The 17,205-nt window shown below is 33.3% G+C and overlaps 3 protein-coding genes across 7 annotated transcripts in view; 1 reads left to right on the top strand and 2 right to left on the bottom strand.

The window, feature by feature from the left end:
• Window positions 1–1,215: 1,215 nt before the first annotated feature.
• LOC144835986 (WD repeat-containing protein WRAP73-like) lies at window positions 1,216–9,434 on the bottom strand. The gene is made up of 13 exons (XM_078691145.1): window positions 9,247–9,434; window positions 8,841–8,936; window positions 8,388–8,444; window positions 7,794–7,983; window positions 7,349–7,452; window positions 6,908–6,994; window positions 6,458–6,592; window positions 6,047–6,124; window positions 5,735–5,828; window positions 5,377–5,502; window positions 4,969–5,052; window positions 4,593–4,700; window positions 1,216–4,064 (listed from the first exon to the last, which is right to left on the bottom strand). The coding sequence occupies exons 1-13, from the start codon at window positions 9,313–9,315 to the stop codon at window positions 3,958–3,960; spliced, it is 1,335 nt and encodes a 444-aa protein (XP_078547271.1). The 5' UTR covers window positions 9,316–9,434; the 3' UTR covers window positions 1,216–3,957.
• Window positions 9,435–9,614: 180 nt separating this feature from the next.
• LOC144836016 (large ribosomal subunit protein mL51-like) lies at window positions 9,615–11,091 on the top strand. 2 transcript variants are annotated; one of them, XM_078691186.1, is made up of 2 exons: window positions 9,615–9,749; window positions 10,177–11,091. In XM_078691186.1, exons 1-2 carry the CDS (start codon window positions 9,662–9,664, stop codon window positions 10,527–10,529), a joined length of 441 nt encoding a protein of 146 aa, XP_078547312.1. In that variant the 5' UTR covers window positions 9,615–9,661; the 3' UTR covers window positions 10,530–11,091. The 2 variants fall into 2 exon arrangements, with proteins under 2 accessions (XP_078547312.1, XP_078547313.1); XM_078691187.1 differs by having other exon boundaries at window positions 9,680–9,823.
• A 740-nt stretch (window positions 11,092–11,831) lies between these two features.
• Window positions 11,832–17,205, bottom strand: part of LOC144835962 (uncharacterized) — a 112,018-nt gene continuing 106,644 nt past the window's right edge. For 3 of the 4 annotated variants that reach the window (XM_078691102.1, XM_078691101.1, XM_078691104.1), the window contains 5 exons: window positions 16,668–16,796; window positions 16,351–16,479; window positions 15,904–16,032; window positions 15,004–15,069; window positions 11,832–14,153 (listed from right to left, as the gene is read on the bottom strand). In XM_078691102.1, the coding sequence (XP_078547228.1) occupies window positions 14,038–14,153; window positions 15,004–15,069; window positions 15,904–16,032; window positions 16,351–16,479; window positions 16,668–16,796 (569 nt within the window). In that variant the 3' untranslated portion in view covers window positions 11,832–14,037. The remainder of the gene's footprint in view (window positions 14,154–15,003; window positions 15,070–15,903; window positions 16,033–16,350; window positions 16,480–16,667; window positions 16,797–17,205) is intronic. The other variant, XM_078691103.1, reaches the window with a different exon arrangement.

The following is a 17,205-nucleotide window of genomic DNA, read 5'->3' as shown; positions in this document are numbered from 1 at the left end:
CAGCGACGTATCGACGCAAATTGCTGTATTGCGTAATCACAAGTGGGAACCGAAGACCTAATAGTGCTGTAAACATCGCAGGTTTGATTTCACGTAGGCGGGGGGAAAACACAATTATTAGAAGGGCATTTGCTTACGTTGCGTAGATTACGTTACGTTGCGTCGCTAGTGGGAACCAAGCTTAAGGCATGGAGTAAACATGATTAAAGACACATTTTTTTCGAAACGCAGTTTCGTAATCGTAAACTCTCCCTGAACGCCAATGACACTTTAAAGATAACAAAAATCAGACGATAACAATCGTCTACGTCAACAGCAACGTATATAACGCAAGAACACAATATAAAACGAATTACCAAAGAAAACATAACCAAACTAGAGCTGTTTGTGGTAACCTCGAAAATAACAATGAATATTCTAAATTGTGTGATTGATTGACCGATTTGTCAAAATTCATATTACAGTACACTACTACTAATTAGGACATATTAGTGTAGGCCTACTACTGTAGGCTAATTTACAACTTTAGGATAATTGCCATGTCTACTAAATCATAACAGCGGACAACAACAACGCTAGAGGAATCCAGTATCGTATGTCGACATTGCCATACGGTAGAAAACAAATTAAAACGCGAGAGCATTGAAGTGGGCATATAACTTTACCGCATCTTTCTCTTGTGACGATGAGACAAGGGCAATTTAACAACAGGACACTGAGCTAGTCTTGCTAAGATAGGAACTTGTAACAGTCCTCCGCCCGGCACTCGGTGTCTGTAAGGGGTGTGGAACTGATCGTGTCGCAGCCACAGATAAACCCTTTGATATTATCTTACGCGACTGTTTGTCATATTGATATTTATGTTATAAATACAAAATTATGTCGCAACAGAATATTTTATTTACAAAATACATTTTTCTAAGCTCCATGCTTTATTTGACAAGGTTGTAAATAAGAATTCACATAATGAATTATGTGCACATAATCATCAATGTTCAATGTATAATTAATTGTATACACAAATAACTATGTACACATAATTGATTACAATCATTATGTGCACATAATTAATTATAATCATTATGTACACATAATTGATTACAATCATTATGTACACATAATTGATTACAATCATTATGTACACATAATTGATTACAATCATTATGTACACATAATTAATTATAATAATTATGTACACCTAATTAACTTTGAATATATAATTATATACACACAATTGCAGCATAATATTTGTGACCAATACACAATTATAAGAAAAATATTTATTCGACCGGTTCACTCTAAAGAAATTGTGAGATTATGGACCTATAATTTATAGGTCCGTGCTCGGATCCCAATTTACACAGAAGAACGGTGAGGATAAGCGGAAAACTAAAATATAGAATCTATGTTATTTATTATCAACATTTACACAAAACGCGGAGCGAAAATGATAGATACAGATTCTACGAGTTTTCCACTTACCGCTCGTCTGTGTAAGACCAATTTACACAGACAAGCAACAAACCGCGTAGCTCGTCCAATGTAGAATCTGCATCTACCCTGAGCGGAAACCGCCAGTCCTCTCCACGTTGTGTGTAAATGGTAATAAGGAATAACATATAGATATATTTTTATTACTGTTACCACTTGTCTGTGTAAGTTGGCCTTTAAATTGGACTTTATTCGATGCCCCTTTTACCTACCCATTCCTTTAAAATAATGAAACATCTTGTAATAGTTGCAAGGTCCCAATAACATGGAGGTATTACTATACCTGCATGGTTCAATCACGCCTCAAATATGTCGTTTACTTTTTGCTAGGTGAAATACATACATTATGACTATGTCATTGCAACATTACTAAACTTTTTTTTAATCTTAAATTAAGCACAAACTGCAAACCGGAAAGGAAGACGATGTTACATATTTTGGAGGTGGGTATAGATACAAACACACACACACATCATTTTTTTTTTTAAATAGAGTATTTTTGTATTTGTTTTACCAGGTAAAAGTGAACCCTCACTCTTCCCTGGTATTATTATTATTATTATTCATCAACATTCTGCTAGGAAAAGCATCCAATTGTCAGTACTGTATCTAGATTTCTACAGAGTATCATAAGTCCGTAATACAACATCACATGTGTTGCACCTGTATCGCTTATTCTCATAAACCACAACCTAACCGTTAATCTAAACTTACATGATACAGGTATCACATGTTATACACATGAGATGCTGTATTATGCAATTTTCCTATGATACTGTGCAATTATTGTCATATGTGGAGATACAGCATTGAGAACAGACAAGGAGGAATTGATAAAGTGGTTTAGATGGCATATTTTTATATGTACTGTATTAATTATTTCACACAGAATAAATATTTTTTACATTTACGTTTATATAACTTCACTGCTGCATTTACAAAAACTATAGCGCAACCAAGCATTTTTTGTTTATATTTACAAACTTTACCTTGATTTAATTAATTTTAACCATCACCCACCCAAAAAAAAAACCCCATGTAAATGTAAACGAAATTAAATACTGTAAATTAATGTTGGAAATATGTCAGTGTGATCAATAAGACTGCCAGTAAGAGTAAGCTCTGTCTACACTATAAAACTAGTGTGATGTGCCCAAATATGGTAGTGACATGACATGTCCATATAAGGGTACATCACATTTCTTTTGTAAAGTTTAATAGTGTAGACAGAGCTGAAGTCACATTCTTCGTCTCAAAGATAAAGATTGGTGACACTCTCATGAACCAATGGCACTCCCTCATGGCCACTTTCTCTGAGATACAAATGTCAGTGAATCACTATGAGTCACCACACTTTGCAATAGTGTGAGGTCAATATCTGAGAGACAAACCACATCAAAACATGTCATTGTAAAAGACTTCCAGTAAGAGTTAAGTCCTTAAAGACTGCTGACACTCTCATGAACTGGTGACACTCTTTCATAGCTACTGCCGCAGAAAAATCACAATGCGCCAATTGCGCAATGCATTAATTTATCTTTATCTTATTTTAATAAAAACAATCCAGTGCCTTGAGGTGAAAATGATACTGTCATAATGTTACCATTAATGTTTTGTATTCACATTATATAATAAATGTTATATTGAACTTGAAGTAATAATGTAAATTGTACAAGACGTACAGTATGTTCTTATAACCTCAGGAACTGATGTCATTGAGAAAGAGGAGACAGTGATATCACTATGTGGGCAAAGATTGTTCAGAGACATGGAGTTACTCTAGAGTAGAGTGAAAAAGCCTCTAAAGGAATATATAATAATAAATCATTTTCTTCATCTGTCTACACTATCAAACAAATTTTACAAAAAAAGTGTGATGTGCCCAAATATGATGGTCATATGACATCATCGTGTCCATATATGGGCACATCACATAAAGTTTGAGAGTGTGGAAAGAGCTTTAGAGACAAACGTCCAACAACTTATGTCAATACTCAAAAACAGTAGTGTTAATTAATAATCATCCATAATCATTTGAAATGAATTTTGAAACTGGTCTTATGGACTGACATTACCTCAAAGACTATTTCTCAAAAACAGTGGTGTTAAAAGGCATTGGAAATGACTGTTGTAATGTCTTATGGACGGACATTACCTCAAAGACAATATGCATTAACAACAACTGTCAAAATCTCAAAAACAGTGGTGTTAAGAGGCATTGGGAATGAATATTGTAACCTGTCTTACGGACTGACATTACCTCAAAGACGAGCATCAACAACTTATGACAATATCTCAAAAACAGTGATGTTAAAAGGCATTGTAAATGAATGTGGTAACGTGTCTTATGGACGGACATTATCTCAAAGACAATAAGCATACAACTTGTATCAATTTCCCAAACTCAGTGACAGGCATTTGAAATAAATGTATGCCTTGGACTGACATTACCTCAAAGACAATTCCTTAGGCATCTGGATCAGTTAGGAAGCAGACACACATGCGATCTTTACCAACCAATAAAAGAGCAGTGCCATCTGGATTCCAATGAAGGTTGTTCACTTGGAATGAAGCTGAAATATCAGAATAGCAGAGAATTAAGATTAATTATAACAAACAAATGGTATAGCGTAATGGTAAGCGATGTCAGACTAGCATGCGAGAGGAATGGGTTCGGGATATTTTTGTGTCATATTGGTTATACCCTCAAGGGAGATATGTTACTCTAATTCTTCGTTTACATACATTGTACATTTATTATTTATTTCTGTGGTCTTTAGGCAAGGATTAACAATAGTAAATTAATCCCCTGATACAGGAGCTTTTCTGTGAACCAGTTCACCGGGGTAACCCCCTACCCATCTTTAAACTGTGTACACTGGACCTTATCCGAGAAGACTTGTTCCACCACTAGAACTAGTAGGGAGTCAGCTTCTAACCCATTCCGATATTGTTGGCTCTTTAGGTATGGTAAATAAAGTATTGGGGATTGCCTCTTCATGTGTTGATCATGGTCATGTACAATGAGAAAGTGGTCGCTAGATTGTACACATCAAACTATTTACTACTAATAGAAAGAAATAGCCACTTTGAGATCATACCTTCAGTGGGAACTTCTACGGACACACAGCCTGTCGGTGACCACATGTATAGTTTGTTATTGCCTGTGCTCATTGCCAATCGTGGATGATGAGGGTCCCATTGTAGGCCTAAAAAGAGAATGTCATTAAATAATTTTTCAAATATTAATTAGTTTGTTTTCTAATCATGCAAAATGAACAGATTTTATTTGTAATATCAATATATACATATATTATCATTGATATATGCAATCAGATTTTTGTACGTTGGAACATAGAAAAATAAATCTATAAGGTTAACACCATGACCAATACCTATTCAAACAACACCTCTATTAGGAGAAAACTTTGTTGGGTGCAGAAAATGTCCCGTTAATAAAGGTTCTACTATACTTACACTTAATAGGGTTTACTTGCAGCATTAGTACAACCTGAGTCAGCTTCTGGACATCCCATATCCACAAAGCATTTGGCATATTTTCTACAGAAACAAATCAAAGAATGATTATGTAATTATTATACTACAGTATATCATATAATAATTTAGCATATGGAAAAACTTCTTCAGCCAAACCTTAAACTGTAAAAGGATACAAAACTTTTGTGGCTTGGCGGTTGACATACCTGCTTACCAATCCCAGGGTCCATGGTTCGAATCCTGTTTCAATACAGCACCACTACCTAAGCCTCATATGAGATTTGGTTTAAAAAGCATAGCTTCCCCGCTTATAGCAAGTTCTGTGTTTGCTGTTGGATGGTGTGAATAGTTTTTAAATAATTAATAATTATTCATTATAGACCATACCATTTTTCGAAGCCATGTATTTATTGTCTGGGCTGAAAGATGCTATGCTAACACCAATCTTCGGATTAGGCTTATCAGGATCAGGCTTAACCATTGGGATTTGGACGGGATTATCTTGCACTTCATCTGGATTAAGAAAAACAAATTCAGTATTAATTAACTTAATGTAAGTAAAGTAGAATCTCTACTAAGGGGACACCGTCAGGACCAAACAAAGTGTCCCCTTTATAGGGGTGTTCCTCTAAAGAGGGGTTGACCCTATTGTCATCATATATATTGCCCTTCATTTGAGATAAAGTGTTTTTTAAAGAGGTTCTACTGAATATTATATACAGTACTTATCATTGACACAACTTACATTTGCTTTGAACACTAAACATGCTGGACACTGGAGGCCAAGTTCTATCCGGTCGTATAACTTTTGGCCGCTTCTCCACTTCTTTATAAGTGACCTACATAGAAGAGAGACAAGACAATATCAAATTATTTTATATTCTTTGCATTTAATAATAACAATAATAATGGTAGTCTTATATAGCCTAATGCAATGATTCTAAGCGCTTTACACACAAAAACGATTAAATATCTTAAGATAACCAAAAAATGAATAAAAGTTTGTTAAACTATTGTGAATATTTTGGTTAGAGAACAAATGTAACAAAAGACTTACAACAGATGCGTTGTCCAAGGTGGGCACGTGGCTATGCTCAGCAACAGTCTTCCATGTGATATGATTTAAGACTCTAGCCTATAAGAAAATAATTTAAACTAAGTAAACTTTTAGAAACAGAGAAAAATATTTTCTTAAACAGAAGAAGTTTTTTCATCACAACACCAACGAGTTCACTCGGCACTTTATTAAGGATCATTAATAGAGCATGGTGACAGAGTTAGGACTTCAACCCAGGATTAGAAAGCACTAAGGTAAGCTCGGTCTACACTCAAACTAGTGTGACAAAAAAATGTGATGTGCCCATATATGGACATGATGATGTCATATTACATAGTGTAGACAGATCATTATGCAAACTATATAGTGTAATATGTAGTCTCCTGTTTACAGACTACAGTGTATACTTACTACTTGGTCGAAGCTGCCTATTGCTAGGAATTGGCTGGACGGAGACCATGCAATACATTTGATACCTAAAGCATGTTCATAGGCACTGTAGGTTGCTATACATCGACCATCGACGGAATATAACAAAACTTTATACTGCAAAAACAATAAAAATATATGTTTTTAATGTAAATAAATATAGTGAGGATTTTCAAATCTCTAAAGCTTTGCCTACACCAGTTTGACAAAAAAAGTGTGATGTGGTAGTGATATCATCGTGTCCATACTGTATAATAGGCACATAACATTTTTTTGTCACATAAGGTTTGATGGTGTAGACAGAGCTTTAGAAAAAGTCTACATTAAAGATTAAATTCTTTCAAAAGGTTACCAAGCTCAATTAGAAGAGGGGTAAACATTATATAAAGTAATTAATTATTTCTTAATTAACCCAATTAGCTTAGTAATTACCTCTAAAATGGAGTCCCACACACAGAGCACTCTTCCGTCTGGTGACCACTCAACTCCTTGTAGGTCTCTTGTGTTTGACTCAAAATGCTAAACAAAAACAGTGATAATCAACTTATTTAGTGGAACTAATTTATTTAATTTTTGATTCTAAATTGTTTGTGCTTTATTTTATCTTTATAAATTATATTTAATTTTTATTGTTACATATTTATGTCTCGTCATGATGTATTTCTGTGAGGGTCCCTAATGATCAGCTCCGGCTGGATGGACCACCCTCGTAAAATATTGTTGAAATTTAAAAAAATTAAATAAAACGTCCATGTAGGATCAACTTGTGTAGGAGACTGATCCAAAAACACATGGATCTATAAATCTGGGTCCAAGTCCAGTTTACTGACCTTTGACCCCACACCACCACAAACAATTCCAGTTTTACCATACCTTAACAAGATGCCATGTGGTAGCCGCAAAGATACTGATAAAGTCTTGTCCATCTCTACGTTCAGCCAAGGCCATGTACTTGCCATCCCTACTGAAATCTATACCTGCAAAAAGAGGAAAATTCTGTCAACTCTGGTCGATTTTCTGGGAAAAAATCAATCTTAAATATATTTAGGGATGTTGAGATAATTTAATTAGTGAAGAGTGTGAACAATATTGTTCACAATTTTTGTAAAAGATGCCTAAAAAGAGCATTGAAATTTTGTAATGATTCACATAAATCTATGACTCAATAACTATATTATCTACATTGCTATATTAAATAATTTGAAAAGAGGGGTTTACACTTTTACTATATTTTGTTTCATTTGCCTTCATTTGTGTAAATTAATGATTTTGATATTTTCAAAATAAAGAAATTATTATATTGGGCAAACTGTCTTACCTTGCTTGGTGTCTTTAGGGTACTTGATATACGACACAGATTTATTCACCAGTGACCATACAGTAATTCTAAGATGAAAGTCGGCAGTAGTCAGTATGTGTCGTCCATCTGGACTCCATCTTACAGCCACTAGACCAGCTGACCCTTCATCAATCTTGCACGTCCACTCGCTTTGTTCAAGAGACCAAACCTGCAATTTAATAATTCACACTATATATTAGTTGCTGTATAATGTTGGGTCATTTGTCAGGTCTTGTCTTTCTAAAATTATAGGTGTGCTACAAATTGCACTCCTCAATACATTCAGGGATGCTGTAGGTGTGCATTTTGGTGTGTAGAAAGTTTAAGTGCGTGTAAATCACACTCCTCAAGGGCAGTTTAGGAGTGTGTAAGGTGAATGATCGCCCTTGCTCACCTCAAAAGAAAAGGCCTGTTTGAAGCTTAAAGGTTATGTGACTCTTCTGTGTCGTTTTTCTAGGGATCCAGTATAAATATTTAAAATAAATTTAAGAACATAAACTACAGTAGTTTGAGTTAATATTTGAAATATATATTAAATATAAAATATTAGGTGCAAATTAGACATTTTTTTACCTGCACTATACTTCTCTTGTACATACCACATAGCACAAACTTAGAATCTGAAGACCACTAAAATAAAAAAATAATTGATGGTTACTTGACAGCCTGTATAACGGTTACTGGACAGCCTGTATAGCAATTACTGAATGGTTCAAATATCTTCAATAATAATTAGCTAATTCATTTGCTTTAACAGTGTTATTAATAAGAAATATTTAATAATGAAAAGAAATAAATGTAGTGTATATTACTAACACGAGGCCTATTAATTATTAGAAGTACAAGAAAGTAAATGGTTTACAATGATACCAGTTGCAGTAAATTTACTTGATATTTAAGTAACTAATTTTTGCAATACTAAATTTTACAAGGCTTTAAAAATAAATCAACATGTATAGTATAGGCCTGTGTTAGTAAACTAGCCTATTAATATTTACTGGTGTCATATCTTTATCTTATTCTTACCTCAATGTACTGAATGCCATCTAAGCATGTGTAAAGTTGAATTATCTGAAGAGTTTTCACATCTCGAATGATTAGCCGATACTGGACACAGTTTGCCTAATATTAATAAAGAAATTAGAAAAGAAAGGTTTCAAAAGACAAATTGAATTTAATAATATTCAATTATAAATGACCAGAAATGGCTACTTTTTAGTAAGCCCCAGGCCTATTAGGTACACAAACTATTTAGGTTCAGACTTAACCTTTTTCTAAGTTGGGCCCGTGCGCTGAAATAATGAGACCCACCATTCCACAGGAGTATGGGTCCAAACGTCTCGAAGGGGTGCTGTGCTGCTATGTGGTCCCGTCGCGTTCGGACACAATCAACACAATTAAAAAGGAGAGGCAACTGGCTGGCCTAACTTACTAGATATTCGCCGTTTGGTGAAAATTTACATAGTTGATTGGTTTGTTTAAAAAGCTCCGAAAAATTCATTATTAATCATTTTCATTTTACAATCTTTTGATATCAATTTTAGCTGAATACAGCTGTTGCAAAAAGGGATTTTTAAGCAGCTCAGTGGAGCGGAAGTTTTGATTTCTTCGAACCTGGCGCTTCCGATTTCTTTTGACCTTTCTTGTCAATAAGAAGTTAAAAGACGCCCAGTGTAATATTTTAAAACAATAGTTATTTTCCATATAAGTATTTAAGTATCAATGGTATATTATTACATATTTATTTGTGTAATTTGTTGGTAGCAAATTTATACATAAAGCCTAATTGATATTTATATTGTAAAACATTGCTTTGAATGTTGACCTTTAAACTGTTATGAAAAAACATGGCGCTGCACATTAAAAACATTTTCCGAAGTATTTCACGTGTTTGTATGGTTGGAATCTCCCCTCATTGCAGGCAAATATCTACGGGTTAGTTAGTAGAATAATTATGAATGTAAAAATTGTGTTAAATTGTAAATATGATGTATGTCAGACTAGGAGAGGTAAATAATTGTAGGCTAAGCCTCCAGCCTACCTAGCTAGGCCTAGAGCTAGTCTAAAGAGTAACACGACAGCAAGAGAATGTGTTGTGAGCGGATCGTCCCGGTATTACCCGGTAGGGTTTTATGATATAAAATGTTATCAAGTACATGCATAATATTGAATGTTATTGTAATGTAATATATTGAAATTTAATTACCTTATCCCATTTTTTAATGTAAAAAACTGAAATTTACTGATTGTGTTTTTTCCGAAACTGAAGACCGCCCTCTGTGATAAACGATGTTTTGTTGTTGAAAAGTTGAACAATATTTTAACTGATTTTAAATTTTCTGCTGAACTATTTCTTTTACAGCATCAGTTTGTTTCAAAGAAAGGCCTTCAACAGAGTCACAGATAAACTGGGATAGATTGCCTGTACCAAAAAAACCAAAGCCAGACAGATGGAATGAAAAACGTGCACTTTTTGGTGAAAACGATTGTAAAGACGTTTTAGGAGATGGTTCATACCATTTGAAAAGAAACATTAAAATCGGGCCGTTATGGCTACGTGGTTGGCGTGGAAACGAAATGCAGAGGTTGATCAGAAAAAGGAATCATCAAGGAGCACATTTGGGCCCAAAGGCGCATGAGGACATACGAAAAAGATTAAAGTACTTGTACAAACGCTTCAATAAATATGCAACAAGGGGAAGGCTGAGGGATTAACAAATTTCAAAACATTGTTTTTCTGACATCATACAACTTGAAGTTAAATATAACTTAGCATTTGACTCATTGAGACTGCTTACTGCCTACTAAAATGATAGTATTTTAAGAATATTATTACAGGAAATAAAGATAAATTGACATATTCAAATTTTTATTGTTGTGTAGTGCAAATGTACTGTATATCCTCTAGTATAATCCCACCCCCTAGAACACAAAATTGTGACTATACCCAAGGAAAACATGGTTCATGAAAAAAATGATTGGTAAGCATTTCTTGTAAAACTCATCTGAACTGGCTAGAGAGAGGCTTACATACAGATCACAGGTTAATACTGGCACTATACTCGGGGATATGCCTGTTTGTGAAATCAGATCTAAAGTACAGGGGGTGGGATTAGACCTAAAGTGGGATTATACCCAAGGATATACGGTAATCGGTTGCTTAGAAGGTTTCCATATGCATATCCAACAAATAGTTATAGAATATGCATGGATGTGTACCAACAAATAAACAGTGAAATCAAACTCAACCTTGTTGATATTTTAAAAACTTTTATTATCTTATCCAGGTACTAACTTTAAAATCAAGATCTTCAACAAGAATATGATTAGATTGTATGAAATTATATAGAATTATTACAGTATTATTATAGTATCAATTACACTGACGATACAGTTATATTTTCATTAAATATTCCTACCCTGCAATATGTTACATGTACAAAAGATAAATGGATATATGTATATATATCTTTCACTACACTAAATTGTTTTGTGATCTTATACACCTGTAAATTTAAATACATTTAAATATTAACTCCTGTTTTATATCAATATGCATTATAAAGATCTGGAAAATTTGTTAAAAATTTGATACCGAGAGCTTACAATGGAACTTTATTATTGCTTGCCGCATCTAGGATATTTTAAACGGGATTAGCGGTAACATAATAGTCGGTCAAGAATAGATACAAAAATTAGTTTCATTTTCACTGTCAAAAGGTGGGGAGTGCGCTCTTCGTCAAACCGGGATCCTCCCTGTTTGCTAAAATAGACATTTGTACTTTTATTTTCTCCAAACAGTCATCACACACTTTAGGATTGTCTATGCTTATGGTATACAGGTAGATCTTTTATAGGGTTATTTCCAGTTCTTAATAATATGGTTTACTTTTACACTGATATTGAATAGAAAATTACTAAACTAACCGACCACATATTTTCTGATGTAATATTATATTTAAATGAATATCTAATAAAGCTCAGCTGGGAACAGTTTATGGCACGGCAATTTGGTCAAAGAACAACTATAAATAAGAATGCACAATAAAGTTATTGTTTGTTGAAAAAAGTGGAAGTGGGATTAGCCTAGTCATGCATAACTAATGAGTTTTATACACCTGTTTTACATTTAAATACACTCGCATGTGTAAACATTTGTGATATACAATATTCTCTAAAATGTATTAACTTGTTGAAGATTAATTGATAAAATTACAAAAAGAATCACAGCGACTGGGGAAATATTATTATAGCTGCGCAATTTTCAAATTCTCTAAATGTACCAGAAAAGTTGTTAATAATATTATTTACAAAAGAAATGATTTACAATATACAAAAAGTGGAGAATGTTATTTTTTTACAGTATTTTGGAAGTATAGTCGTGATTACTGTTTAAGATTTTTATAAATATAGTTTAAAAATGAATAATTCGAAAAGAACATTAACTATAAAACTAAATATATTTAAACAAATGAGTATAAAATCTATAAAAAAAAGTATTTAATTGTTTCTTTTCATTATCAATTACCAAGTTGTTAAATATGTTGTATCATAATTACTTATATTAACATTTACAACAAATGTGATTTTTTCTAAATAATATTAATATAGTCAGCCCGAAGTCAGGTGAGAAATTGCTTTTCTCAAGTTATCGATTTTTTGTATTAACATAATATACCTATTAGCATACTAAATAAAGTACATTTAGATACAAAATAATATAAAAAGCAAGTTTCATAGATAGTTGTAACCCACGTGAAGCTGCCGAAAGGAAAGCAAATTATATTTTCCATTTCTTACAAAAAATTTTCCACCGACCATGAAGTTGTAAAATACTTGATTTTATACAATATGTTGCTCCACATTTTTCCCAGCTTGTTATAACCTTTGACTTTGACCAAATAGGTTACAGTATGAGATGTCTTGCAAAGGGTAGTAACAACCTTATTATTACTGTAGAAGCTAGCATACAATAGCTGGTGACCTTTTAGTGAGGTCATCAACATTAAAACTACAAATTTGTAGTGAACTTGTGATCTTATGTTGGTACCACAGCAGCAAAATAATGTAGCATGTTACATAAAAGCAGATTGTAGTATGCTACATGAACACATACAAGTTTGTAGTGAACTTGTGATCTTACGTTAGTACAAGTAAATACAATGTTGCTTGCTACATTCGCGAGAACACAGTTTGTACCATGCTTGCTGTATGAAAGCGCCTACAACTTTAGTGAACTTCTGATCTTATATTGTTACACATCAGCAAAACAATATAGCATGTTACATACATTAAGCAGTCTAGCATGCTTGCTGTAAAACACCTACAAGTTTGTAGTGAACCTGTGATCTTATGCTGGTAACACAGCAACAAATACAATGTAGCTACTGTAGCTTGCTACATATATTCAAGCAGCAACAAGTTTGTAGCATGTTTGCTGTAAAACACCTACAAGTTTGCTGGTAGCACATCAGCAACACAATGTATGTAGCTAGCTTTACTACATATACAATATTCAAGCAGCAACAAATATGTAGCATGCTTTACTATACTGTAATATAAAAACACAGTTTTTACTGAACCTGTGATGGTAACACAGTGGCAAATACAAAGTAGCTGGCTTTATTGTCAAGCAGCAACAGGTCTACAGTAGTTGGTAATTAGATGACAACACAGCATCTATTTAATTAAATATAGCATGCTTGATACACATTTACTTTCCACTAAGACTTTCCTTTTTTTAAAAATATTTTAGTAAATATAAAGCAATTTTTAAATAAAATATTTGTTATTGTTTAGATAAAACCATTTTTGAAAGGTGATGATTAATATAAATAGGTAAAAAGTTGATACTAAAATATAATTTATAATAAAAATGATGTCGCAAACCCTTCTACAAAAAAGTGTTGGTAAACCAACCTTTCCCTTTGCCACATTGGTGTAAAATCTCATATTTCATTTTTTTTACAGAAATAATAGATATTTATACTACCCAAGAAAAATTAACCATCTGCATTCATTTTTTTCCTTTCTTTAAAGGAAATTTTACGAGTTATACCTCATTTTCAGCTGGATGGTGTAAACGTGGGCAAAACCCAGCAGATACGCGGAATTGCGAAAGATAGCCAACTCGGCATCATGCAAAGAGTCGGGGAAACCACCGTTCAGTGGCAGTTGTCTCAAATAGATAGAATATACAAATACTGTACAAAAAAAAGGAAAATTATTGTCGTAGACCAGCTCGGTAGTTATTCTGATTGGCGTTTGTTGGTGGGTCCGCTTGCGTTTGGTCGGTGTCTTGGCTACGGTGCTTTTTCCTGTTGAAATGTGGTGGTCCCTCTGAAAATTATAACAAAATAATTATATTAATTAGTTGTTTTATTTTACTGCCAATTGTATATGAATATTTACATAAACCTTAATTCATGCTTCATTCTCTTGTATTAGAGAGCTTTCGATTGCGATGACCTTTGACCTAGGTATATTGTGTCGTTGGATGTCGTTTGGACATACAATCCGCCAAAACATGTGTTGAGGAATCGAGTCTGACAGATCAGTCTAGTTTCTCCGCATAATGGATATAAATTTCTAGGTCTTAGATAGTCTAAAATCGAAACCTCTCTAATATCAATAAATATAATAAATGTGAAATAAATATATTATGATTTCAAAACCCATCATTCCTGTTTTGGATGCAGCCTCCATTCTTTATTGATATAATCATCACAAAATAAAAATGAAATGCATGCTTTGAGAAAATACAGTATAGTATGAAAATAAAATTTTAAAATAAGAGAAACAGAAAAGAAAATGACATTCCAAATATTAAACGCAAAAAGAACAATATTAGATAATTGAGTGTTTGATTTTCAATTGATATGATTTTGATTTGATTATGACAATCTTGATTAGATGATCTGAATTTAATCCGACTTAATTTAAGAAACATTTATATTGTTTATTGGTGAAAAAAAAATATAAAAAATCAATATAATATATCATAAATAAATATTTAAAATGTGCATGCAAAAAGAAACGAATTGACCAAACATGAAAAAAAAAACTTCATTCAAAATAATATTAGAAAATAAACTGAAAATAAAAATATTTATTCAATGCATTCCAAATTTTTATCTCATCCAGAGTTCAAAGTTCATTCGGCATGTGCACCCATGCGTGCTATTTCTACCTGCTATATGTTTAAACGACATCTTTTGTTGAGTTCGAACAATTTGAATATAAGTAGTAAACAATGCTGTGTAAAGATATAAATTGTAATATGAAACTACGCATCACTAAGAAAAGTCTTTACAAACAAGAAAAAAAAATCTCAACAATTATACAGAAAAACTACACAGTTATAATTTGTTGGCCAAACACACTATACAACAATAATATTATGTGTGACTGAGGGAGAGAATTCTATTCCTTGACTGTAGTGTCACTTCCAATGATGAGGCCACCTAATTTTGCTCAACCCAGCTAACAGCCGAGTTTACTAATGCTTTGCAGCACACAATGTGGTTGTTCTTGTGTGGGCTTGATGTCAATAATGCTAGCCTGGAAAAAGGCAGTAGAATCTCTCCCTTTTTGGGACACCTCTATTCAAGGGACATCTTTTAGAGAGACCTCTATTCAAGAGATACCCTTTTGGAACACCTCTATTCAAGGGACATCTTTTTGTGACACCTCTATTCAAGAGATACCTTTTAGGGAGACCTCTATTCAAGAGATACCCTTTTGGAACACCTCTATTCAAGAGATACCCTTTTGGAACACCTCTATTCAAGGGACATCTTTTTGTGACACCTCTATTCAAGAGATACCTTTTGGGACACCTCTATTCAAGGGACACCTTTTTTTGGGACACTATCCCATTAAACAAGCGAGAGACAATATATGTTTAACCCTACGGTCACCTCTATTGAAGGGAAACCTTTTTTTGGGACACTATCCCATTAAACAAACATGGGGCAATATATGTTTAACACTACAGTCAACCCCTATTCAGAGGACATCCCTATTAAGGGGTTAACTTTTTGGTATCCAAACGTGTAAATATCGCTTTTAAACTACTGTTGTTTTTTACCTTTTTCACAAGTTGGTCCAATCCACTGATCTACACATGAACACGATCCGTTTACTGCGTTACAAGCTGACGAATGTGCACAGTCACAATTAAACACACAGTTTGGACCATAACGTCCTTCAGGGCATTCTGAGAATTAACAATTGAAAGAAACACGTCTTATAAACAGAATTAAGGAGTAGACATGCAAATAAGCGCCCTATTTAGCGCTGCTATATAAGTGTATATAACCATTTTTGGCCAACTTTACTCATCAAAAACATGGAAGAAGACTGTTAAAATTTAAAACTTATTATTAATTATAGAAAATTTGAGTAGTTACTTTTTGAACACTGACAACACCCTCAGCCTCAAGAAAGCACTAGGCCCTATGACAACCACCATTTTACAGTATGAGATAGTACATAAAATATTGAATATTTCCTTCTTTTGGTAATGTCAACATACCTGTTAAACATCCTTGTCCAGTACGTCCTGATGGACAATCACACTGACCGGTCTCTGGATGACATTGCGTACCATTTCCACAGTCACAGAAGAATTCACAATGGGCACCATAGAAATTGGGTGAGCAAGCTAAAATTAAAAGTTAAACATTGTTAGTCTTACCAACATTAAAAATGTTAAATAATAATATTCATTGAAATAAAATGGGATAATCAATAATGCAGTTTCAGAGCTTTTTTAAACTTTTCAAACTACTGTAAGTACTATTATTATAATATTAGTGTCAAATAAGTTTATTAAAATTTTAAGAAACATACTTTGTTCACAGTTTGGTCCTTGACGTCCTGGTGGACATCGGCACTGGCCGGTTACTGGATCACATGATGCACCATCAAAACATTCGCACTGTTTGCTACAATAGAAGCCATAGAAGCCTTCGGGACATTCTACAATTTTAAAAAAACATAATTATTTGATTTGATCACTTTATTTCAGAATAAATATTCCATATATACTATATATACAACAAATAATACAAAACCGGAAAATCAAACTAAAATAGGAGTTTTTCCCACTTAGTGTAGAGATTTGAATATCGGAACAAATAGTTTGTGGTACACCTAACCAGATCGTTTTCACTATTCACAATTCTTAATCTAAAACCATAGACGCACTTGCGTACATGCTCATAGAAAGAGGGAATTCTCCTCGTGGCAAACATATTACTAGCACTACAGTACAGTTATAAACACACTAAAACAATATTATATTAATGTACAGTAATAATGTACAATTTAAACGATTGCAAAGTTAATGAATTTATAGAGTATTTAAGGATATTTGTCTGAAGTAATC

This window comes from Antedon bifida, chromosome 2 (assembly GCF_963402885.1).
Source record: "Antedon bifida chromosome 2, ecAntBifi1.1, whole genome shotgun sequence".
Lineage (NCBI taxonomy): Eukaryota > Metazoa > Echinodermata > Crinoidea > Comatulida > Antedonidae > Antedon > Antedon bifida.
This window is presented reverse-complemented; position numbering and strand designations above follow the sequence as displayed.

Excerpts from the sequence above, each read along its gene's own strand:
- LOC144836016 (XM_078691186.1), top strand. The coding sequence starts at position 9,662 with ATGGCGCTGCACATTAAAAACATTTTCCGAAGTATTTCACGTGTTTGT. Across the intron at positions 9,750-10,176 it reads TTGCAGGCAAATATCTACGG|CATCAGTTTGTTTCAAAGAA; the intron begins GTTAGTTAGTAG and ends TTTCTTTTACAG.
- LOC144835986 (XM_078691145.1), bottom strand. The coding sequence starts at position 9,315 with ATGAATTTTTCGGAGCTTTTTAAACAAACCAATCAACTATGTAAATTT. Across the intron at positions 5,053-5,376 it reads ATACATGGCTTCGAAAAATG|AAAATATGCCAAATGCTTTG; the intron begins GTATGGTCTATA and ends TTGTTTCTGTAG. Across the intron at positions 4,065-4,592 it reads CGTAGAAGTTCCCACTGAAG|CTTCATTCCAAGTGAACAAC; the intron begins GTATGATCTCAA and ends CTGATATTTCAG.